Source organism: Gopherus flavomarginatus, chromosome 4, assembly GCF_025201925.1.
Source record: "Gopherus flavomarginatus isolate rGopFla2 chromosome 4, rGopFla2.mat.asm, whole genome shotgun sequence".
Classification (NCBI taxonomy): Eukaryota; Metazoa; Chordata; order Testudines; family Testudinidae; genus Gopherus; species Gopherus flavomarginatus.
Window position 1 is genome coordinate 74,764,059 of NC_066620.1, and position 26,296 is coordinate 74,790,354.

The 26,296-nt window shown below is 40.4% G+C and overlaps 1 protein-coding gene across 1 annotated transcript; it reads left to right on the forward strand.

Moving 5' to 3' along the window:
- Window positions 1–965: 965 nt before the first annotated feature.
- Window positions 966–17,220, forward strand: HNRNPU (heterogeneous nuclear ribonucleoprotein U). Its single transcript, XM_050950484.1, has 14 exons — window positions 966–1,789; window positions 2,775–2,889; window positions 3,003–3,076; window positions 6,326–6,465; window positions 8,046–8,145; window positions 9,398–9,510; window positions 9,936–10,199; window positions 10,557–10,676; window positions 11,237–11,365; window positions 11,760–11,928; window positions 12,450–12,695; window positions 13,869–14,065; window positions 15,649–15,720; window positions 16,097–17,220. The coding sequence occupies exons 1-14, from the start codon at window positions 1,084–1,086 to the stop codon at window positions 16,148–16,150; spliced, it is 2,499 nt and encodes an 832-aa protein (XP_050806441.1). The 5' UTR covers window positions 966–1,083; the 3' UTR covers window positions 16,151–17,220.
- The last annotated feature ends 9,076 nt before the right edge of the window (window positions 17,221–26,296 follow it).

Below are 26,296 nucleotides of genomic sequence, written 5' to 3' on the forward strand. Positions count from 1 at the left end.
AGGGCTAGGTTGTATATTGGGAAACATCACTTCACTAGGAGAGTGGTGAAGCACTGGAATGAGTTACCTAAGGAGGTGGTGGAATCTCCATCCATAAAGGTTTTTAAGGCCCAGCTTGACATAGCCCTGGCTGGGATGATTTAGTTGGGGTTGGTCCTGCTTTGAACAGGGGGTTGGACTAGATGACCTCCTGAGATCTCTTCCAACCCTAATCTTCTGTGTTTCTTTGACAACCATGCAGGCACAGGAGTTAATGCACATCGATCAGCTCACAAGATTGAAGCCTTCAGTTCCACAGACTAACTCTGTTTTTCATTTTTCTAATGGATGATGTAGATAGGGACAACACAGCATCCTATGGCAGGGAGACAATACTCCAATTCATCCTTCTGGATGGGGAGACTACAGCTTCCCTTTCCTGTTAGGTTTAAATGGACACTGCAGGACTGTAGGCTGCAGTTTACTAGCTAGTCAGCCACACTGCCACTGCTCCTGTCTATAATCCTTATCAGTTAGTGCTGATAGCTACTACTGATAAAGCACCAAGGGCCCTGGCCCCGAAGGATGATGATAACCACCTACCTTTGTATATTCCAAGTGGGGGCCAAGGCACAGAGCAGAGAAGGGACTTGCCTAAGGTCATACTTAGCTACTGATGTTACTTGTGCCTGTACCAGTGGCTCTTTGCTAAGATCACTAGTTGTGTTCCTCCTGCCCGGTGAAGGGTCCATACCTGCCCCTTGTGGCGCTGGAAAAGGTGGAGGTAGGCAAGGTTAAATGCGCTGGGGCGGGTATTTACGGTAGTGGGGTTGGCGAGGCGCTCGGCGGCATTTACGGTAACTGGGGAGGACGGGGGTATATTGCGTGCGCGGGCAGGGCGGGCAGAGCTGCGTGCGCGGCCCCGCGAGGCGCGTCTCTCCCTCGCGAGCTCGGTGAAAGGATTTGGCGCCAGGCGGGTCCGCTCTGCAGCTGCCGCAGCCGCACGAAGCAGCCGCGCCACCCACCCACCCGCGTCCCACCGGGGCCTCGACCCAGCGCCGCCGTCTGACCGAGCCCAGCGCCGCCAGGCACCGCGCCGCCGCCATGAGCTGCTCGCCCGTCAACGTGAAGAAGCTGAAGGTGTCGGAGCTGAAGGAGGAGCTGAAAAAGCGGCGTCTCTCCGACAAGGGCCTCAAGGCCGACCTCATGGAGCGGCTCCAGGCCGCGCTAGACCAAGAGGAGGCCGGCGGGGGAGGCCCTGCCAGCAGCGCTGCCGAGCCCGGCAACGGCAGCATGGAGGGGGAGGCGGCCGAGGTCGGCCAGGAGGGAGGCCCCGACCAGGCCGCGGCCTCCACCGCCGAGGACGACGACGAGGAGGGGATGGAGGCGGTCGATGGCGACGCCATGGAGCTGGGCGAGGAGAACGGCGCGGGGGCTGGGGGCGGCCCGATGGAGGAGGAGGCGGGCGGCTCGGAGGAGGAGGAAGAGGAGGATGAGAACGGAGACGACCAGGGCTTCCAGGAGGGGGAGGACGAGCTCGCCGACGAGGAGGAGGCCGAGGCCGGCGACGCCAACGGGCACGGGGAGCAGCAGCCCCCGCAGCAGCAGCCGCAGCCGCCGCCGCTCCTGCAGCCCCAGCAGCGGGGGCCCGCCAAGGAGGCGCCCGGGAAAAGCGGCGCCTCGGGACCCCCGGCAACGGCTCCTGCCGACCCGGCGGCTGCCGCCAAGTATCAGCCGCCGCCGCAGCAGGACAAGAAGAAAGCGGAAGGCGGCGGCGGAGGCGGCCGCCCCGGGGCCCAGGCAGTCGGGGGTGAGTGCGTGGCCGGGCCGCAGCGGCCTCCCCGGGGCTGAGGGGCCGGTCGCGGGGGGGCCGTTTCCGGGGTGAGGGATTCGTAGCTTAGCACGAGATCCGGGCCCATCCCCGCCGGCGGTGGGGTTCGCGCCCCTATCACGGCCGCGTGTCTCCCCGCAGGGCGGGGGCGGGGGGGTCTCGGGCAGGCGGGGTCGTTGCGCGAGGGCGGGACCGTTGCGCCGGACTCTGAGCGCGGCGGGGGGGTGAGGAGGGGGGTCGAGGGGAAGGGGCTGGTGCGCCGTGGGGGAGGGGCGGTTCCGGAGGGGCCGCTGGGGCGCGCTGTATTGTGCAAACGAACGCTGCGCGGTGTGACGTTGCTTCCGGCCTGGCTGCTCTTCGGGGGATCGCGTTTTTGGAACGTTCGGTACAATGGAGGCGGAATCCCCTTCCCTGCGGCCAGGCCCCATGCGGAGCGGCCCCGCCGCCAAGCTGCGCCTGGCCACGCGGAAAGGGGGGCGCTGCAGCTCTGTAGTGCCCTTGTGCGCAGCTCCAGTGTGTCCTACAGGGAGCGCGTGGGGGAGGGGAAGGAAGATAGATAGAAATGGTCTATTTAATGCAGCGAGTTACTACTGGTCTCTCTGCCGCTTAACCTTCCTGTGCCCTGAGCGCAGCAGGTGTCTTCTCTGTGCAGGAACAGTATAAATGAGGTCATATTATTCTTGCCACATTTTTCACAGATCTGACAATTCACGAGGTAACTTTCAATAATTTTCAGACCACGTTATTGTCAGAACAGATAGGACAACTCTGCATTTCTTTTCTCTTAATTTTAAGAGATCTCTATGCCAGATGTTAATATAATTTTTCTGGCACCTAGATGGTGTGCTCTTAAATTTTAATTTGAAACCTAACGTTTAGGGAAACACTAACATGTACAAATTAAAATGCATTTCTCAACCGGGCTTACCTTAAACATATTTTTCATTTAAATTACTTTCTATAGGAGATACTAAAACAGAACAACAAAAAGCTAGTGATAAAAAGAGAGGTGTGAAGAGACCACGTGAAGACCATGGCCGGGGATATTTTGAATACATTGAGGAAAACAAGTACAGCAGGTAGAGAAACTTCAAACAATTTAAATATTATTAGAGGTCTATCAATGAAAAGCCCTGAAAGCTAGGTATTAATTCCACTTTGTAAAACCAAAATGTATTCTGTTGGTTTGTAGGGCCAAATCTCCTCAACCACCTGTTGAAGAGGAAGATGAACAGTTTGATGACACAATGGTTTGTCTTGATACTTGTAAGTATATCTGCTTTTTTGACTCTCCCGGCCCTCTCTCCTTCCCCCTCACCCCCGCCTTTTTTTTTTTTTTTTTTTTTTTTTTTTTTTGAAACTAGCTTGCTGAACTTAGTAGGAACAAACAGGTTGACTCACCAGTAAAAGCTACTTGTGAAGGACTTCAGAATGCCATTTTTCTGCTTTTTATGATATATGAAGAGAGCCTGAAAGGCTTTACTTTGAAATAGCACCCCTGGTTTTGATGGGGGGAGGGGTTTCAGGATTTATATTGCAAAGGGGTATATCAAATATATAACTAACACCTTCCAAAATGTTCACCAATTACTAAAACAGGTGTTAACAAATGAGATTCAAAGTTGGGAGAATGATGTACAGTGAGGGCATAAACCAAGTGAAAAGAAACTTGAGCTGGTTTAAATTGAGAACTTGATTGTGAAATGGTATATACAGGCTCAGTTATACTGTATAGCCTTTTTAACTTGGGAGGGAAGAGGCAGTTTGCCACAATTTCAAAGATTAAACAATACAGTGATAAGAGTACATATTGTGATGATGTAACTGCTTTTTGGTTCGCTTAAGCCCTATTCTACAAGAAGCAGTCTTTGCATTGATATTAATAAGTTAGAACAAACCATTAGTTGACTTGTAACTGGTTGTTAGTCATTAGTGCAGGAAGTAGAAATGTGTTGGTATTGTGTTAAAACTTTGTACAGCTGTAAAGTCTTACTATCAGTCATCTGTAATGTCAGCTGTGCATTAATCTCAGAATTAGTTCAGCACTAATACGTCCAGTTCCAAACGTGTGTGATTGACTTATGCAGAGTAGTAAATTTATAAAGGGGAGAGAATTACCAACTTGTGAGCTCTTGATGCTGCCACAAAGGGTAAAGCGACGGGGAAAGGACACTAGTTCTCCCAGTTATGGCATGTCACTAGCATTTAATGGTCTCTGTATAAAGCAGTACCATATTTTCTACAGTGCCTTGACACAACGGACAGTTACAATGTCAGTTTAAAAAGAAACCTTATCCAATCTGTTAGACATCTGCAAATTATATCCTTCACTTTCATTAAAGAGAGAACAGTTTAGATGACACTTGTCTAAAAATATCATACATAGTAGTAGTGTTGCAAGTAACGCTAAGATTACTATTGCTGAAAATTATAGAAATGTTTCATATTTCAGCTTGTTTGCTCTGCATATTTTGACACCATTTTGTCATCTGTTTCTGCTCGTTGTGGAGAAACTTTTTAAAACTGGGAAAATTTGGATTGACAGTCACATCAACAGAGAATACGGGTTAGATGTAGTTTAAGAAACTTAAATTTTATTTATATTTTTTTTGGAAAGTACCTAGCAGTTAATTCAGTTTAATAGTGTTTCTTGACACTATTCTTAATTGAAGACTGCTAGTCGTAAGCAGCTGTCTTTTAATGATAGAACTTTGAGTGCCTAAATAATAGCCGTGGTTTTATTGTACTGCTAGTAGTGGTCTAGTTTTCTTGAACACAAGTAGTTATGCCATTGAAATGCAGTCATCTTTACACAGATTTCAACTTAATATGAGCAGTGGCATGAGGAAACATTATGTGTGCCTTGGTGGCCTGTATTTGCTAGGGTCTGCCACAATTTTCAGATTGCATTAAATTTCTACTTGTCAGCCTCTGGGCAACATTGATCCAAATTATATGTTCTTGACGCTTCCATACAAAGGAGTGTTAACTTTCTAAATTAAAAACTTTAAATGTTTTTACAAGACAGGTAAGCAAAACTGTGCAAATGTATATCTTATCAGTTTCACTTTCTGGTTTGTATGCAATAATATGTGGAGGCTATGGGAAGTGTCCTGAGAACTATGAATGAAAAGTGTTTAGTAGTAGTACAAAATAAATTTCAGTTGCAAACTTCATGGTTGTAGAAGGGGGTCATTCCATACAAACAAAATGAGAATTCTGGTAATACTAAGCTCCTTAAATCTTAGGCCTAAAATATGTATTCTGTTAAGACTTCTTAGTTTTTAAGAATATCACAAGATGCAGCATGTAAAACAGTACAGTTCCTCTGCATAGACTGGTTATTGTTAACTTTTAACACTTCTGTGCTGTTCTAAATACAAGTGGGAAGGCAAGTCTTGTACATGGGCAGGAGAATATATAGTTTGCTAAATTTTAGCATGGCTGTGGCTTCTAATACGTTCTTGGGCACTTCAGGGGTTGCATCCCACACCTCACATCCCCATGGTACATTGGCTTGTTATGGCTTTAGATCTGCTGTTTTTGTTCTCTAGAGGCTTCCATGGTGTTACTGGTTTCAGTTTTGACATGCTTTTTGGGGCTAAGGTTCCAACTGTGCACTAGTAGTGTGGTTTTTGTTTAGTTGTTTTTGTTCCCATGTGGCACTTTTTTATCATTTTTGAAGGATCATCTGCTGCTATGCTCTCTCCGTGTAAGCTTACCTATTTCTGGTTTGGAGTATTTTATTTTAATTGGCTTGAAATTAATATGGCTACTTGTTAGTAACGTAGACAATTTATATATAAATAAAAAAAATATGACAGCTTTAGGTACTTGTTTTTATATTGTTGTTCTTTAGAACCTGTTGTATAAACTGTTAGTACCTATAGGTGTTCAAGGCTATTTTTGATGTCTGCCTGTAAACAGTTACACCACATGGTAATTAGAAATAAATAAACAGTGGCATGTGGACTTACTAGCAACATGTTTTTATAGGAAATTGGGAAACTTCAATAAATGTGTGAAACTGATTCGGAACACACTTCCTCAGGGCTTTCTGGTTGATCAGCTGTCTGAAACCTTGGGCTGGGAAAGTACACCAATTTTTAGCAAACCAGTTGGTTTATTGAAGCGTGGAGAAGTGTCCATATCCAGGAGCAGGACAGCTGTGTTCTGGTCATGCCTCATTTGGAATAACTTTGAAAAAATAAATACTGAAAACGATACTGAGAACTTTCTGAAATTAATTGTAACTAAATTTAATAAATTGTATGCCAAAACTTTCTAGCATGAGTGCCTAAAATTAAATCTAAGTCATATCTGAGCATCTAAATAATGAGTTTCATGAGTTCACTTGCAATCAACTGCTTGGCACTTTCGATAGTCAAATCACTTATTTAAGTGCCCCAAATTTAGACATCCATACTTAGCAATACTTCTTATAAACTAATCTGTTTAAATTTCAAACATACATATGAATAGCAGTAAACAGTATGATTTTTATTATATTGACAGATAACTGCGACTTACATTTTAAAATCTCAAGAGACCGTTTTAGTGCTTCCTCTCTGACCATGGAAAGTTTTGCCTTTCTCTGGGCTGGAGGGAGAGCTTCCTATGGAGTTTCTACAGGCAAAGTCTGCTTTGAAATGAAGGTAAATCAGATTACTGTTTTTAGTGGGGAATGATCTTGAGCATGTGTAAAAACTTTTAATTATTGCTCATCTTGGTATAGCTCAAATTTTACAGAAATATAATTCCATTCAGTTGTACCTAGATCAGATGGGATAAATCCAGAGCATGGGGATTTTAAATCACTTTCTTTATAGACCAGAGGAACAATTTTATTTAAAACATGAAAAATAACAAACTTTATTGGAAAAATGATTTTTATACAAAGACTCTACAAAATGCAGAGATTTACATTTGAATCATGTAGCTATAAACAAGGCTTGAAAAACTTACCTGACACCAACTAGTCAAGACCAGAGGATTGTGCTTCATGCCACCTACAGTCTATAAAGGAATAAAATGCTACTGTATTTCGTTGTAATTTAACCCAGCAATCTCATTCCTGGCCATACCCAGTCATCTGCTTATGCCACAGGAGTTGGTAACTTTACCAGGCAACCAATAGTCAGGACTCAGTCTTCTAGCTGAATCCAGCATTGATCAAGGTGGGAAAGGGAAAGAAGTAGTAGTGCTGTAGATGGTCCACGGCCATGTAGGAAGCCAACACTTTCCACCTGCCGGGGAAGGAGTGGGTGCTGAAATTACTAGCAGGTATTGGTCCTTGTCTTGGCTCACTGCCTTCAGCTTATGTCTTAAATTCTTAAGCCTTTTCCTTTCATGCACCCTGTGCACAATTGTAGTTGCTTTTTATTCTCCTTTCAGTACCCTTAGGCCTCGTGGCTGCTGCAAGGGTTGGTAGGTGGGTATCTCCTTTTACCCAGGCTCCCTTACTGTATTATTCTTGGTGCCTGCTGCCATTGCCATTACTGCTGCAGCTCCAGTTGTCTTGTCTTCAAGTCAGTGTCATTCTGCTTATATGACTTTGAAGCGCAGAGGATTCTGGTTAGTTTTCACTTGATACAGCTTGGCAAAGCTCGGAGCAGCAGCAAGTATATGGCAGCTACCTGTCTACATATTTATGGGGACTTAAGGATTTTTTTTCTTCTTTTTTCTTTGTCATCATAAGAGTAGTATGTCTTCATAGAAAGCATAGGTTCTGCAAAAGCTGATACTCATAACATTTACCAAAAGAGCTGTTTGCTATCAGTCCCTTGCTATAAAAGAAATACTGTTAAGCTTTAAACTGTCCTTGTATAACTACAGCCAAAACACTGGCTTAATTTCTTCATGTAATACTGTACTTTAATCTGTACCGTATTGGCTAGAATAATGTTCACTGTCTAAAGTTAGAAGGGCTCCTTATACGTCAAATGCCCTAGCCTCCCCATAAACAAAGCTCTTGAAGTCACATGCACCTTAACGTCCTTAGCGAGAAGATATAAGTACTTGGTAGCTGACTTGTAGTTCCAGGAAGTTTTAACTCAGACTGCTTAACTCTTTCCCCATGCCAACCCTTCCCGCCTTCCCCCCAGTAGTGCCTGAAAATGTGGTAGGCTCTTATTTGTACTTAATAATTTGAAGCCTGTATTAAGAGGTGATGCAAAATATCTTCAGGAACTTGATATTTCATTTCACTTTCTAATCATTTTTTGTTTAAAAACAGGTTACAGAGAAGATTCCTGTTAAACATCTGTATACAAAAGACATTGACATACATGAAGTGCGGGTTGGCTGGTCACTGAATACAAGTGGAATGTTGCTTGGTAAGACTTCAAAATATGTCAGTCAGTATTACTTAAATTTAGCTAAAAGGCATTCAGCCTTTTTTTGATGACCACCTCATTTCTTATGGAGTAACTGAATCTGTATAGGCTTTTTTAAACTGTTGGTGATGCCTCCTAAACACACTAAGATAGGCATTGTATCAAGTGATTCTGTGAAGGCAATGGCTTTGAAAGAAGGATACACTTCTTGGGCCAAAACAGGTTGGTTTTTAAATATAGGTGTAAGGGCTACTTGACTTTGCAAGAGCTGTGCTTCCCTCTTAATGATAAAATGCATCAGCTGTGTAGAATAATTCTGTATAATTTTTGCTCTGCATATCACCTGTATGCCATCAGCACAAGACTGACTTGAAGAGCAGATTGCTAAGTATGTTGGCACAAGTCCAGAGAAAGAAACAAAGGTATTACACTCAGAATTATTAATAGGAAAATAAAGAATTATGTGGTGATTCTACCAAAAATCTTTCACTTTTGAAAATGAGTAGGAGGGAAGAATACTCTGCTGGATGAAAGGAAATTAATTTCCTAGTATTCTGCTGTTAAATATTTAACACGCACCATCTTTGTAGATAATATTTGAGTTCCGTCTGTTTCTGCTGCAGCAGCTGTAAACTAATATTTTTAAAGGGATGCTGGTGCACAAACTGTTCATCATTTAAGATAGTTTTAATACCTGTGTCTGCTGCACTTGTTGAAATGTTCACTATTGAACAAATAGTAATTTGGAGTAGCATTTGATGATGGTATAGGCTCCTTAAAGATGGTTCTTAGCTGCCATCTAATTCGTTTCAGTAAAAGTCAAGTGTGTGTTTAAAAACTAAAGATGTCCATTTTGACAGTTTATAAGGTAGAATTTGGGAACTGTGAGTAGAGAAAGTCAAGAACTTCAAGGATCTAACAATCTATGCTGTACATTTTTTTTTTTTTTTTTTTATAATACTGGAAATATTTAAAAGAACAGTGTGCTGGAAAACAGATGGCCTTAGAGTAATTTGGAATATCTGATTTATTTGTGTCGATGTCTAGCTGCTTTTCTTTCCTCTTTTATTGGAACTCCTGCTAGATAATGGCCTGTGGTGAAGTACCTGGAAAATGAGACACAGCACAGTTCATTTGAATGAATATAAACTTTTTTAGAATGTTGACAACTACTTTAAAAGTAGTTAATCTAGAACACAAGATTGTAACTAGTCACTGTAGCTTTAATCTAAGTTATCTTTTCTTTCACCAGGTGAAGAAGAATTTTCTTATGGATATTCTCTAAAAGGAATAAAGACATGCAATTGTGAGACTGAAGACTTCGGTGAGAAGTTTGATGAAAATGATGTGATTGCATGTTTTGCTGTAAGTTTTTTCCACTATTTCTCTGTTTTTGAAACTTGAATTTTCTGGCTTAGTTACGTGGAAAAGGCTGACCTGATTTTAAAAAACTGGAGCAAGATACTTGTATCTTAAAGATTCTGGTTAATTTTCTTAGTGTTGGTATATTATTTGATGTTTGTTTAACTGAGTTAAAGCCATTTACTGTATAGAAGATATTTACATTATACAAAGTTTGATAATGTAGATAAAAAAGTTATGTTAAGGGCTGCAAAACTTTAAATAAGATTGTTTGGTTACTTGTATTGTGGACAAAAAGTGGAAACTGAGATTCCATCATGAAGCCTTGATAAAAGGAAACTTGAAGTGATTATATACAGAGTACTTGGATTCCTCCAAATTTGGTCTTTATACTGTGCAAGTTGAACTTTTGTTTCATATATTAACAGAATTTTGAAGGTGATGAAGTGGAACTCTCGTATTCCAAGAATGGGCAGGATCTTGGTGTTGCATTCAAAATCAGTAAGGAAGTTCTTGATGGGCGACCACTCTTCCCACACGTTCTCTGCCATAACTGTGCAATTGAATTCAACTTTGGTCAGAAGGATGAACCCTACTTTCCCGTACCTGAAGAGTATAGCTTCATTCAGAAGGTTCCATTAGAAGATCGGGTTAGAGGACCAAAGGGACCTGAACAAAAGAGAGACTGTGAAGTAAGTTTGATAGTTTTCAAAAAAACTAATATTTTAAAGCATATTAATCTAATTACAGTAATCCTATTGAAAATCTTACTACACAACGAGCTTTGTCCATCTGTGTGGATGCTAGTTCTCGAAACAAGTAACTTAGGATGTTTAAAATCATAAAATTTTTGAGATTGGGAATTCTATAAAGTTTACCAGTTTGGACCCATTCTGATTTTTCTCCATATTTTAACTAAATGAAACAATTAAAGCAATAATTGGCATATTTATGGCCACATTTTTTGATAAGCTGCCAATTAGCACAGCTTCTGTATTTGGCATTTCACTTTAAACTAAACTATAACAACCTAAACCATGTCATAATAGGTGGTAATGATGATTGGCTTGCCTGGAGCTGGGAAGACCACATGGGTTTCCAAACATGCAGCAGAAAACCCTGGAAAATACAATATCCTTGGAACAAATACTATTATGGACAAAATGATGGTAAGTAGTGACAGGGCTGAGGTCTATCAGTAGATTTATAAAAGTTGAAAGCTTGCTTGGATTTTTTTTTCTTTCCCATATTGTTTGTGGACTTAAATGGCAAAGTATTGAATAGTTGTTTTGGGAGACTTAAGGAATTTTGACTAAACAAAGTAAATATAGCATGAATTACAGCAGGCTTCTAAACCTTATGTATGTTCTTAGTAGAAATCAGGTTTCTTTGGTTGACCTGCTAGTTATGAAATGTTAAGTATTTTTGGCCTGTATTGCTTTTTGAGCATGGATTCTAAATTCTGACATGGATTGTAATGCAGTAATTGTTTTTGCATGATGTCTGTGGTGATTTATAAAGGGAAATATTGCTCACGTGCCATAGCAGACTTTTTAAAGAATCACTGTTCCTTTGTGGGATATTGTTAAGAACACCAATTCAAATGAGTTTGCAGTGCTTCACTTGGCTTGAAAAAATTAAGCCTTCAGTGCCAGATAAAAACACTTAACAAAGGAATAGGTCAGCAACAGGAGGAGTACTACTATAACTTTGGAATATGTTTCTGTAGGTTGCAGGTTTTAAGCGGCAGATGGCTGACACTGGAAAACTTAACACGCTGTTGCAGAGAGCCCCGCAGTGTCTTGGCAAGTTCATTGAGATTGCCGCTCGTAAGAAGCGGAACTTCATTTTGGATCAGGTATAAGTTAATGTATGAAAATAATTTTTAAATTAGAGTGGAAATAACTCAGTGGGATTCAGGTTTAAAATCTAGCAGCTGTTTCTTGCGCTCGTCTGCTTTTCCTACTTACCTCATTGAGGAGGCCAAAGGTTGAACTGTACTACCAGCATTTTTAATCACTTCATGTGTCATTTAAGCTTTCTCCAAAATTGTGGGGTGTTGAGGGAAATAGTGTTCACATCCAAAGTGTGTAAGATTTTTGTAAAGGTGCACCATGCTACATCTGTCCTTCCACTTACATGTAAAAGTCATTGCAAGCTCTTGTAGAGATGAAATTTATACACCATAAGTTTAACTTCCTTTAGTTCTGACAATGACAGCTACGTGTAGTAAGTTACTGCATTTTTTTCAGACAAATGTGTCTGCAGCTGCGCAGAGGAGAAAAATGTGCCTGTTTGCAGGCTTCCAGCGCAAAGCAGTTGTTGTTTGCCCAAAAGATGAAGACTACAAGCAAAGAACACAAAAGAAGGCAGAGGTGGAGGGAAAAGATCTTCCAGAGCATGCAGTTCTCAAAATGAAAGGCATGGAACATAATCCTATACTGTGTTTTAGGATGTTGAGTATCTGTTTAAAGGGATAATGTAAATTTTTAGACTTCAAATTTGCTTACCTTAAAACAGTTACACTAAAACCTAGAAACTGGAAGACTATTGTAGCTTTGTTAGACAACACTATATTGTGTGTTCCCTCTGCTGCAGTCCTTAATACTACTCAGTCATGCTGATATGCTCCATGCAGATGCACAAAGCTGTCGTGGCATAAAGTGCCCCATTAAAAAAAAAAGACAAAAAACATTAAACATGCTTGACAGACATTGATGTTTGTTCTGAGTGCAGGTTTCAAAAAATTAACAGGCAGAATATTTTAGCTTTGGATAGTGTTAGCAACTTCTTGGTGAACTGTTTGCTTCACTTACCGCTCCTCAGTTTTGTCTTCATATTCAGTGATTCAGTTTCTGGAATTTTGTCCCTGCTCTTGGAGGAGGAGTGAGTAATTGCATCTCAGTGGGTATTCTGAACATCCAGGGTTTTCTCCTTTATAGGAAACTTCACACTGCCGGAGGTAGCAGAATGTTTTGATGAAATAACCTATGTAGAATTACAGAAAGAGGAGGCTGAGAAGCTCTTGGAACAATATAAGGAAGAAAGTAAAAAATCTCTTCCTCCTGAAAAGAAACAGAACACTGGCTCAAAGAAGAGTAACAAAAAAAGTGGTAAAAATCAGTTTAACAGAGGTGGCCAGAGAGGACGTGGAGGATTCAACATGCGTGGCAACTTCAGGGGAGGAGGTAGGCCTAGAAACAGACCTGTTAACTTTATAGACATTTCTGGCTTTGATGTTCGCCTTTGACTGTAGCTGGTTCATTACCTTTATGCTGGGGAAAGCTTAACTTCAAATACACTTGAAGAGGAAGTTAAGGCATTAGCAAAATATACTCCTTCATAAGCTGAATATTTTTGGTAAAAAATGTTTCAGGGTAGCAGCTGTGTTGGGCTGTTTCCGCAAAAAGAACAGGAGTACTTGTGGCACCTTAGAGACTAACAAATTTATTTGAGCATAAGCTTTTGTAGGCTACTGCCCACTTCTTCAGATCCGAAGAAGTGGGCTGTAGCCAATGAAAGCTTAGGCTCAAATAAATTTGTTAGCCTCTAAAGTGCCACAAGTACTCCTGTTCGTTTATGGTTTAAAAAAAAAGTGACTCATCAAAGAGCAGCTTATAAATGGGTCGACACCAAGATTTGATTTTAAACTCTATGGAATCATTTAATTGAATACATTGTTGTTTTTGTTTTTCTTTTTGTTTTTAACCTGGAGCGTTCACAGGCACTGAGCCCCTCAGCTCGCCGTAGCCGCAGTTCGCCATTCCCAGCTGATGGGAGCTGTGGGAATGGTGAACCGCGGCCACGGGGAGCCGAGGAGCTCTGTGCCTGTGAATGCACCAGGTTAAAAAAAAAAAATCCTGACCTGCCAGTGGTTTACCCTCATGGGCTGGGAGCCAAAATTTTCCACCCCTGAAATACAAGGTTGGCTTATGAGAGGGTCGTGCAGTTTTTGCTATTTTTACTTATCCATTTTTGGGGGGGTTGGCTAATGAAGGGTATATATGGTAACTTAAATTAGTCCATAATTTAGAGGGAACTAGAGATCCTATACTGTATTCATATGGCTTGTCAAAGGCATTGCTGCTGAATTTTCACATTTGGATTTGGTGTTTAGTTTTGCACTGTATTGGTGTCTCTGGATGTTTTAATCAGGTATCAGAAATTTCTTATTCAGGCATTCTTTTTCATTTGAAGCCAATGGGCTTGGAATCCAAATCCATTAGGCAAAACAAATCTTCATTAAAATGTAGTATGTGTAAAACATAGGATTTGAGATATGTTGGCTGTATCAGACAATAGTTTTCATATAAGAAAGAATTGTCAAACAGATGCATGGTTTTTGTTTTTTCTTCCTACAGTCCCTGGGAACCGTGGTGGATACAACAGGAGAGGTGGCAATATGCCTCAGAGAGGAGGTGGCGGCGGTGGTGGTGGCGGCAGTGGGGCAATTGGCTATCCATACCCTCGTGGCCCTGTCTTTCCAAGCAGAGGTGGTTACTCAAACAGAGGAAACTATAACAGAGGTGGAATGCCCAACAGGGGGAACTACAACCAGGTAGGTAATGCATTCTGTAGGTGTGCTAAAGTTGACTTACCAGGTATTTAAGGCAATTTCTTATTTGAAAGGTTGCAGTAGTAATTTACAAATTTGCAGGTTGAAGCATGTTGATTCACAGTTGAAAAAACAAGTCTCCTGTGATAGTGGTATGGTGAGTTTGTGTTTAAAAGGCCTGTCTACTTTAGGTAATTTTGGCACTTGCTCACACACATGGCACCAAACCTTTATTAAACATGCTTAGAGCTGGTGCATCTGGTTTAATTGGGAAGATTTTAAGCCTTTGCTCCTGTTAAATAGAAAAAATTTAGAGTTCTTGTTTTTGCAGTCTAAGCACAAGCTTCCTACATTAACAGTTAACTGATCTAACAGAAGTGTTGACCTAGAATTGTTAAGTGAAAGGGACAGCACCTGTATAAAATGCTTCTGAAAAATACCAAACTAAGAAAGCATTTTCACAAATTTAATAGCAGTAACTCAATAAATGAATGTACTTGTTTTATGGAATATGTGGAGAGGCATATATAGGCTCAAAATTGTAGGAGCTAGCATATCCAGACTACTAAGACATGACAAATAACACTAGGAACTGTGTTCCATGTACACAGACCCTGGGATCTCCCAAGATGTACAGCTATGTAAGGCTCCTTTCACATCATTGCAAGTAAAGTGAAATGTATCTGAAGGAGTAAGTTTAATAACAAAAGGGATGCAGAAAGGAAATATGAATTTTAACTGCTTCAGGCACTACAACCCAACCTGTGCACTGCTCATGGTTTAGGAGTGGCTATGGGACCTCCTTATGACTGGCCATGTCACTTGTATGATATGTGAGGACAAATGTATCATGCTGTAGATCAGCCCCCAAAATTGGGATACATCAGTTAAGCAAACAGTTAAGTATTCTGAGTATCTCATAATAGCTGTTTGTGATCTTAACAGCACCAGGAACTTAACTGCTACTCTTTCAAATGGACAGACTTCAGCGGAGGCATTCAAAAGTTTATGTTGAATTATCTTGGACTGTTAAAGAGCCAGCAGATGGAGCTCAAGCTAATAGACTTACTTGAGAAACTTCCGAAACACTGATGCTAAACCAGAATGCTGCATTTCTTCCAATATAGTGAAAATTCTTAAGTACACTTCCATAGTGTGGCTTGTATCCCAAACTCTGTGCACCACCCTTTTCTCTCATTAAATAAACCATATCTTTGCCTGATCACATAATATCCTTGTGGCGACTGCAGCATGAAAGAATAGGAACCTATTTTGTATTTATAGTTGTCTTAATAGAATTAGCCAGCTGGAAAGGAGTCAAAACTGGATTAGCCAGTTGTTCAGACCACCAACAGCAGCAGTTTGAGAGCTACTGGTTTATGAAACCTATCAAAGCCAAAACCCTCACCAAATATAAATCGCTGAAACAATGGAGAGAAATGTAAGCGTTTTAAGAGCTTTTCAGTGTCTCTGTAAGGTTTGTACCATGACAAGTGCACTAATAAGTTTTGGATTCTTGTGCATACCCTTCTGGAATATGGCCTACAACAGATGTAGTCGTGTTCTAAAACACCTTCTTCTTACAGAATTTCAGAGGAAGGGGAAATAATCGTGGCTACAAAAACCAATCTCAGGGCTACAACCAGTGGCAGCAGGGTGTAAGTAACTTCTGAGACTTTTCTTTAAGTCCTTAGGATTTGACTCACTAACACATGTGAAAATGCTGTGCAAAGTTGTCTCGAAAGTCTAGGATATGCTGTTCAAAGTCTAGGATATCTTGCATTCCAGCTGTGGCTTATATGCTTATAATGGCTGTCAGTATATTTGGTTTCTTCTCAGTATGGCATTACATTAAACAGTATGACGCCTCCTGTTTCTTACACAGTTCAGATATTACTGCCAACTGAAAAGTTGTTTTTCCCTGGTTAGTTAGCTGTCATCTAATTTCCTTGTAAATATATTTAATGTAGGAAAGTGAGCTGTGAGTAATGTCTAGTTACAGTTCAAAATTAATTATTTATCCATCTATTGCAGCAATTCTGGGGTCAGAAGCCATGGAGTCAGCATTATCACCAAGGATATTATTGAATACCCAAATAAACGAACTGATACATATTTCTCCAAAACCTTCACAAGAAGTCGACTGTTTTTCTTTAGTAGGCTAACTTTTTAAACATTCCACAAGAGGAAGTGCCTGCGGGTTCCTTTTTTAGAAGCTTTGTGGGTTGATTTTCTTTTCTTTTTCTTTTTTTTGTACATTTTTAATTGCAGTTTTAAAGTGATTCGTAAGAGAACCTCAGCATTGTGCACGATAAGAGAATGTGTCAGTATTTCAGGGTTCTACATTTTATCTGTAAAATGTGACTTTTTTTTTTTACCACAACAAAAGTAAAACGTTGCTTTGTACCTGGTGTCTTTTTATTAAAGAATTTTCTCCTTTTTCCTCCCTCCCCCCAATTTCTAGGAAACAGTCGTGAGTCATTGTCACAATTGAATAGAAATGTTAGCAACCAGATTCATGTTGAGGCTCATAGTGGCCTTCATGAATATCATGAGACTATGTAATGCTCATATTACACTCCATCCTCTCTATGCGGTTTCTGGGTGGAGGGATTGGGAAAGCAAAAGTTTCTAGCAATAACTAGAAAGGTTTTATAAGATTGGAGTTCTGCAAAACCTGGGGCAAAGGGGAAACTTAGAGCTAAATAGTGAAGGTGGAGTGCATGTAGAAGAGCTCTTAAAGTGTAAAACTTGGTTGCATTAATTGTGAAGGCTCAAACTTGTGAAGGTACAACACCATGAATTCTTTTCCATTTGTTCTGCATTTTGATTCTGAAAAGAAGCTGGCTTTGCCCATTTCTTATTAAACAAAACTTGTTGTAAATCCAGTTGTCTAATGGGATCTATATGAAGTTAGCTGTGTGTCTGTATAACCCTTTTCCCCCAAAATACTGTATACCTAGTGTGCTTGTAGTAGTTACTCCACCATTTTGTAAGCTAATGAAACTGTGAGTCACCCATTTTATATCTAATTTTTAATCATGTCAATTCTCAAATGGGTGTATCTCCTTAGCCTGCTGATTCCTTTTTCTCTTTAAAAAAGTAGGTGGAGAAATTTAACTTTAGACGTTTGTTTGCAATAAAATAAATTCATTTTACTCTTGTTTTGGGATTCTCGCCATCAAGGTCTAAAATCCCTTTTTAAAACTCTTCAGAGGAAGAAGAGAATGTACAAACTATTATGTTGGATAGCTCCAATGCTTTACTCTGTACACTCTAAAAATACTGAAATGAAAATTGGTGGCTTCTGTAGTAGAAATATCAAAGTGGGATTTTGTTACTGTGGAAAACTTGCTTGTAAAGGAACTACATTTATCAGTCTCATAAGACAACTGTTAACCTAGCTGAAAGAAAAGTCTTTCATTAAACTTTCATATGACAGTAAATTGTTCCGACCTAACATTACCACTGCATATGATCCTTAAACCCTCCACCTATCTTGAAGGAAGAAAGTCTTTTTAAAAAAAAAAAAAACTACGTAAGAGGCAGTCTTTTTATCAAATATTTGAGCTTTCTGGGGTTGAGACATACGTAAAATGTACCTCCCATGTATAATTCCATAATCTACTACACTAATACGTAAAGATTTAGCCTTTGATGTGGATTGTACTGACTGCTGTGTAAATCAGTTTAAAGAAATCCAGCTCTTGCTGTGAAATAGAAAATAGGGAGGGAAGAAAACAAAGGCCAACTGTAACATCTTAAAAGCTCCAGTTTTACTGTAGCAGCACTGTTCAATTATAAGCATATACACAATTGTTGTAATGATGTTGTTAGTTAATTCTTGGCCTGCATAGATCACATTATATGGGCAAGTTGGATACTGTTGACCTAAAGCTAGAATTATGACAGATGTATTTACATCTTACCACTAGTACAAAGAGGTAGGGACTCAATTTTTAGTTTTAAAACCTAGAACATGGTGATCCATTATAGCAGAAACTGACATCCTCTGTCCCGATGTAGAGACAAGTGGTGTGCACTTGAACAAAACAGGTTTTCTTTAAAATGTCACTTGGCTAGTGAAAGAAGTCCTGTGTAGTGTTGATGTTCAAAAATACTTCACTTCTTTTATTAAGAACTTGTAGCCATAGCAGCAGATGGTAATTGGGTACTAAGGCAGGGCCCCTCTCCTTCCCCCCCAAACCTCCATACATCCTTCTGTGAGGTAGTGTTAGATAGTAGTAATAAAATTGCTTTGAGGGAAAAGAAATTCATGAATCAATCAATTTTTTCCCATAAAGATACTAGTTGCTGAAGCCAAGTGGGAACTCTAACCACAGTACCTCTCTTTGACTGGGAATCAAGCATTTTGAGTACTCAGTGGCATCAGAACACCTTTTTCTCTAGTACTGCTTAACTTTTTGCTCTTTTCCAATGTTTTGCTATATACATGATTTTCCTTCCCGTTAGTCTTTAAATATTAGAAAACTAGTCTGATATGTAAGGTATCTTTGAGCATGCAATTTCAGTAGTCATGAAGACTACAAATGCAGTAAAAATGCTTTCTCTAAAAATTCTCTTGCAAACTGAGCTGTAAGAACAAACCTCTCCAATTAGCTTAAGATCTGAGCATGGATATAAGAGATGCTGACTCTTGACATCTCTTCTGATCCTATAGCTGTTCTGTTTGCACTGTTAAAATGTAGATTTTAGAAATCTCCATCAAAAAACACAAATTATTTAAAACTTGAAGAAATTCATTCTTTACTTTGATTACAAAAGCCTAGTCTTAAATAGTTTTTGTTTTTTTTTTCCCTTAGCCAGCCAAGCAAGGGAGAGGCTTTTTCTGTAGTTTTAGTGAATCGTGTTTGAAGCTCAAAAAATGAGTGTATACATTTATTGGGCTGGTTAAGGTAGTGTATGAAGCTGGAATGTTAACTGGAGAGGGAGAATGGAAACTAAGTTGGGTTTAAACCTAGCCAGGTCACAGAGACTTATTCCTCATATGACCATTACTACACTTTCTGCATTTAAATTTTTAGTCTGAGTAAAAAAAATTAAAGGGATAACAAATCCATGAGAATTGTAATAATTACATGCCTTTCCCCCAAATTACTGGTCTCTTGGGTTACAAAAATGCAATTATTTCCCCACTCCTTGCTTCCAAAATGACTTGCCAAAAATCCCTACATTTGCAGTTAACTCATGACTAAGGAAAAGCAATAGAAAATTTGCATGGAGTTGAGTTGATGAAACTAAGACTGTTTCAGCAGAGTATAAACCACAGCTGTCACCAAAGGGCTTGCCATCTGGCATACTAAGTAACCACCAGCATGTTATAAGGCCTTGTTTACACTGGAAAAAACTGCCCATTTTATAGCAGTTGCACTTCTGCTAGCTATGCTGTGAGTGCTCATAAAATGGGCTCTTATTTTACTTCCATGTCATAAAAAGTACTGGAGCTGCAGTGGTGGTGTAACTGGTAGAGTTAATAGTGTAGTGTAGACAAGGCTCTATTGTACACATATTAGCAGTTCTGGTACCATACATATTGCTCAAAATAACTTGTCTGGTAAAATTGCTTGAGTCTTTGCACTAGAACTTCAACTATAGCTACCAGCTCCTGTAATATGGGCATTAATTTTTCTGGTTTCAGTATACCCTAAGGATTTGTTTTCTGTACTATCAATGAAATTCCACTTGTGACAGAAACCGGTTGCTAATATAGAGAAGACAGCCATCAGCATTTTCTAAAGCAGCCATGGTGGTAAAGCAACTGTAGGAGACATCCCAAAATACTTTGTGTGGGCACCCTGTGCCCTGAAGTTTTCAGAATGGGTGGCTCTAAGAAACTACACTCCCTTTAATGTGCTGGGAGAATGGTAGGTACTGTACTACTATACACTTTTATAGCAAATCTAGTAGAAGTTAGTGTGAAAGAAACCTTTTTGGAATTCTGTTTAAAATCCTGACTTGGAAATAAGCTGTGTTTATGTGTTTCTTTTTTAACTGAGCTCTGAAAAGCCTAGTAAATAGGAAACTAGATTTTTGGGTCCACTCTTGCTCCCAACCCAGACTGGCTTGTCTCATCTGCCATATTGGCCTTATATACACAATGAAATAGAACCATTACTGAACATAGTTGTCAGCAAACAATTCAGGTGACTTGGAGCTAAACACAAATGGCTCACTGAGCAGGGTTTGTCTTGACCTATGCTTACTCATTAAGTGTTCAGTTACAGTTCTGTTTTCTTGTTTAGATAGGTATGCTAGCAAGCTTAGTCCTTAATGGCAGCAACTATCTTTCTTTAGTTGACTGTTGTGGGAATTCATGTAGTATTTACAGCTTTCATTTTGGTATAAAACACCTTGTTGGTTCCTGAAATATATTTAAAACATACTCTTTTGAGTCTGTTGTTTCCCATTTGCTTCAATGGGGGAGGAGGGGTGGATTCAGTCCAATTCTGCTGTTTTAAATCTGTACTTACTGTAATAATCACTCTCCCAAAAGGATCTTCAGTGGGATTCTGCCGGTTCCTAGAGAAGGGCAACAAAGGTGTGACAAGATTATGGCGATCAACAGATGGCTCGGGCAGTGGTGCTATAAGGAGGGCTTTGGGATGTACGGCCACTGGGAAGCATTTATGGACAGAAGACTTCTCGGGATGGACTTCACCTGAGTAAGGAGGGAAATAGACTTCTAGGATGGAGGCTCACCCAACTGATTAAGAGAGCTTTAAACTAGGAATTTGGGGGAGATGGTTGGGAGATGTCCAGGTGATCTCCATGCTGGACTTTAACCTTGAGAGGGAAGAAAACAAAGTAAGAGGGGATACAGCTGTGGATAGAAGAATTGACATAAGGAGGAAGGGTAGTGTAGATACCAGTCTAACAGGTGCTGGTGGTAGAATGTCTGTGCCTAACCGGGTAACGGATGTCAGTGAAGCCAAACGGCAAAAAATAATATGTCTGTACACTAATGCGAGGAGCCTAGGTAACAAAATGGAGGAACTAGAGCTACTGGTGCAGGAAGTGAAACTGGATATTATAGGGATAACGGAAAGATGGTGGAATAGTAGTCATGACTGGAGTACAGATATCGAAGGCTATGTGCTGTTTAGGAAAGACAGAAATAAAGGCAAAGGCGGTGGAGTAGCATTGTATATCAAAGATTAGGTTAACTGTAAAGAAATAAAGAAGTGATGGAATGGATAAGACAGAGTCTGTCTGGGCAAAAATCACACTGGGAAAGAGCTACTAGAGCCTCCCCTGAGATAGTGCTTGGGGTGTGCTGCAGACTGCTGGGATCTGATCTGGATATGGATAGAGACCTCTTTAATGTTTAATGTTTTTAATGAAGTAAACACTAATGGGAATTGTGTGATCATGGGAGACTTTAACTTGGGGGGAGGGATAGCTCAGGGGTTTGAGCATTGGCCTACTAAACCCAGGGTTGTGAGTTCAATCCCTGAGGGGGCCATTAAGGGAACGGGGGTAAAAATCTGGGGATTGGTCCTGCTTGGAGCAGGGGGTTGGACTAGATGACCTCCTGAGGTCCCTTCCAACCCTAATAGTCTATGTTTCTATGTTTCCCAGATATAGACTGGAGGACAAGTGCTAGTAAGAATAATAGGGCTCAGATTTTTCTGAATGTGATAGCTGATGGATTTCTTCACCAAGTAGTTGAAGAACCAACAAGAGGGGATGCCATTTTAGATTTGGTTTTGGTGAGTAGTGAGGACCTCATAGAAGAAATGGTTGCAGAGGACAACCTTGGTTCGAGTGATCATGAGCTAATTCAGTTCAAACTAGATGGAAGGATAAACAAAAACAGATCTGGGACTAGGGTTTTTTTGACTTCAAAAGGGCTAACTTTAAAGAATTAAGGAAATTAGGGAAGTGGATTGGACTGAAGAACTTGTGGATCTAAATACCAAGGAGGCCTGGAATTACTTTAAGTCGAAGCTGCAGAAACTATCAGAAGCCTGCATCCCAAGAAAGGGGGAAAAAACCATAGGCAGGAGTTGTAGACCAAGCTGGATGAGCAAGCATCTCAGGTGATTAAGAAAAAGCAGAAAGCCTACAAGGAGTGGAAGATGGGTGGGATTAGCAAGGAAAGCTACCTTAGTGAGGTCAGAACATGTAGGGATAAAGTGAGAAAGGCTAAAAGCCATGTAGAGTTGGACCTTGCAAAGGGAATTAAAACCAATAGTAAAAGGTTGTATTGCCATATAAATAAGAAGAAAACAAAGAAGTGGGACTGCTAAACACTGAGGATGGAATGGAGGTTAAGGATAACCTAGGCATGGCCCAATATCTAAATAAATACTTTGCCTCGGTCTTTAATAAGGCTAATGAGGAGCTTAGAGATAATGGCAGGATGACAAATGGGAATGAGGCTATGGAGGTAGATCCTACCACATCTGAGGTAGATGCCAAACTTGAACAGCTTAATGGGACAAAATCAGAGGGCCCAGATAATCTTCATTCAAGAATATTAAAGGAACTGGCTCATGAAATTGCAAGCCCATTAGCAAGAATTTTTAATGAATCGGTAAACTCAGTTTGTACCGTACGATTGGAGAATTGCTAACATAGTTCCTATCTTTAAGAAAGGGAAAAAAAATTGATCCGAATAACTATAGGCCTGTTAGTTTGACATCTGTAGTATGTAAGGTCTTGGAAAAAATTTTGAAGGAGAAAGTAGTTAAGGACATTGAGGTCAATGGTAATTGGGACAAATTACAACATGGTTTTACAAAAGGTAGATCGTGCCAAACCAACCTGATCTCCTTTGAGAAGGTGACACATTATTTAGACAAAGGAAATGCAGTAGATCTAATTTACCTCAATTTCAGTAAGGCATTTGACACGGTTCCACATGGGGAATTAATAGTTAAATTGGAAAAGATGGGGAGCAATATGAAAATTGAAGGTGGATAAGGAACTGGTTAAAGGGGAGACTACAACGGGTCATACTGAAGGGTGAACTGTCAGGCTGGAAGGAGGTTACTAGTGGAGTTCCTCAAGGATCAGTTTTGGGACCAATCTTATTTAGTCTTTTTATTACTGACTTTGGCACAAAAAGCGGGAATGTGCTAATAAAGTTTGCAGATGACACAAAGCTGGGAGGTATTGCTAACACAGAGAAGGACCGGGATATCATACAGGAAGATCTGGATGACCTTGTAAACTGGAGTAACAGTAATAGGATGAAATTTAATAGTGAAAAGTGCAAGCTCATGCATTTAGGGATTAATAATAAGAATTTTAGTTAAATTGGGGACACATCAGTTGGAAGCAACAGAGGAGGAGAAGGACCTTGGAGTATTGGTTGATCACAGGATGATTATGAGCTGCCAATGTGATGTGGCTGTTAAAAAAGCTAATGCAGTTTTAGGATGCATCAGGTGAGGTATTTCCAGCAAAGATAAGGAGGTGTTAGTACCGTTCTATAAGGCACTGGTGAGACCTCATCTGGAATAGTGTGTGCAGTTCTGGTCTCCCATGTTTAAGAAGGATGAATTCAAACTGGAACAGGTTCAGAGATGGGCTACTAGGATGATCCGAGGAATGGAAAAACTGTCCTAGGAAAGGAGACTCAAAGAGCTTGGCTTGTTTAGCCTAACCAAAAGAAGGTTGAGGGGGGTTATGCTTGCTCTTTATAAATATATCAGAGGGATTAATATTAGGGAGGGAGAGGAATTATTTAAGCTTAGTACCAATGTAGACACAAGAACAAATGGGTATAAATTGTATACTAGGAAGTTTAGACTTGAAATTAGACAAAGGTTTCTAACCATTAGAGGAGTGAAGTTCTGGAACAGCCTTCCAAGGGGAGTAGTGAGGGCAAAAGACATATCTGGCTTTAAGACTAAGCTTGATAAGTTTATGGAAGGGATGGTATGATGGGATAGCTTAATTTTGGCAATTGATCTTTGATTATCAGCAGGTAAGTATGCCCAGTGGTCTGTGATGGGATGTTAGATGGGATGGGATCTGAGTTACTGCAGAGAATTCTTTCCTGAGTGCTGGCTGGGGAGTCTTGCCCACATGCTCAGGGTTTAGCTGATCGCCATATTTGGGGTCAGGAAGGAATTTTCCTCCGGGGCAGATTGGCAGAGGCCCTGGAGGTTTTTCGCCTTCCTCTGCAACGTGGGGCATGGGTCACTTGCTGGTGGATTCTCTGCAGCTCGAGGTCTTCAAACCACAATTTGAAGACTTCAGTAACAGACATAGGTTAGAGGTTTGTTATAGAAGTGGATGGGTAGGATTCTGTGGCCTGCTTTGTGCAGGAGGTCAGACTAGATGATCATATTGGTCCCTTCTGACCCTAAAGTCTATGAGTCTAAGTCCTCTGCTTTGATAGACATGTCTATTGAAGTCATACCTCTTCTGAAAATCCCAGCCCTTTAGAAATCTCTGTTAATGTTTTCTAATGGCACAACTTCAAACCAGGTCAGGAGAAATCAAATTAAGTCCATAACAGAGCATGAATTTCTTAGATGGAGGAGGGGTAATAAGATGCCAGAAAAAGCTTATGGAGGGAAAGTAGAAATTGAAAAGTGCTGATTTGTAGTATAAAGGTGTTATCAAACCAGCTATGGTGAGGTTAAAGGAAGTATGCTAGCTCTTCAGCACCCCCCGCCCCGTTTTGTGATGCAAAGTTCACGTAATCCTACACAACTGGCTGCATGTGGTTGGTTGGGAGGAGGAGAGTGTATTTTATTGCAAGATAGATTAAGCCAGGGTGCGTCCCGGTTTTATATAGATTCTTCCCCTTCATTCTCTCAAAGATTGAGGTGCCAGCTGTCCATTCACTGGGCCTTTTGGGGGCTGTAACAGTTGTACAGTACAGAATCAGCCAACTGGAATAGTAATTGTGGACAGTAATGAATCTTCATTTGACTCCTGCCTTTAGTCGTCCATTTCACAAACATTGAGAGTGGCAGGAATCCATTGGAATAAACACCAAACAGCTGCTTGAACACTATTTCATTTAGTGAAACAGCTACTTTAATTCTTACTATATTTTTGAAAGTGGAATAAGGAACAAAACCCTTTTTCATTTCAACAGCTGTTTCCCAGTAACAACTTCTTTATCATTCCTTGTCACAATATTAGCATTGTACAAACCATTTTGTAACTGTTTCTGGTTAAGCAGGCAGTGTTAGGATCAAAATTGTTCTATTTCTGGAGAAGAAAAGCAGTTGAGCCAATTCTTTGAAAATAAGCTAATAGTATTAAAATTGTATGATAAAATAGCTCAGACAACTTTATTTTAAAAAGAATACCTTTTGAAATGTTTTGTAACCAGTTTACACTGTGGTGGGAGTAGTGGTAAACATGAGAAACTGCAGTATAAAGATAATTACTTTGGATCTCATTGTCTGGACAGTAAATGGGGACTAGGGGTATGGTTATCACCTCAGTGGCATGATGAACCATAATGGGAAGTCTAGGGTTTACTTCACCCCAACTACATTAAGGTAAAGCTATACTGTGGCGCATTTAGAGTAGGATTTTGTGTGTTAACTATCGTGGTGTAAAAATACTGTTTTTGTAGTCTAAAGTGGCATTAGACTTTATGTAGCTTTAAACTGCATTAATTCTTCATGAGCCCTTTCACACTCAGAAACTTTCACAGGGTCCTACGGAAACACACTTGCAGGGGACAGGTGTAAGACCAAGGCTAGAGTGAGGGGCATGTTCTAAATATTTTGAAATGAACATGGGTATCCGAAAGAATAGCTTAAACAGTGGCTTATCCGAAGAGACTCCATTGGAGCTACTCACATGCTTAAAGTTAAGCATCTGTGTAAGTCTTCACACGATCAGGCCCAAAAAAATTTTTTTTCATATGGATTTCTTTATAAGTAGTCTGTACATATTCTGTTAGTACTTGGGAATGTAGACAATTTTATAAAGAAGGCTTTGCTGTTCATCTTTAATTCATAGGGTTGTTCCTTAGATAAGTTGGTAAAATACAACGGCCCCATGTAGAAAAACTTTGCTTTTATGAAAGGCCGGGGGAGGGAAATGTACCAGCTGCTTTTAGTTGTCAGAAATAATATTGCTCTGGAAAAGCTCATGGATATAGTCACTACATAACTTGCTTTTAGTATTTTCTAAGACAAAAGTAGAAGCTCCCTTAAACTGGCAAACTTTTTATTTCCAGAACATGGATGTGATCCTGTAAAAATTTAGGAACGGAATTATGATTTGAATAAT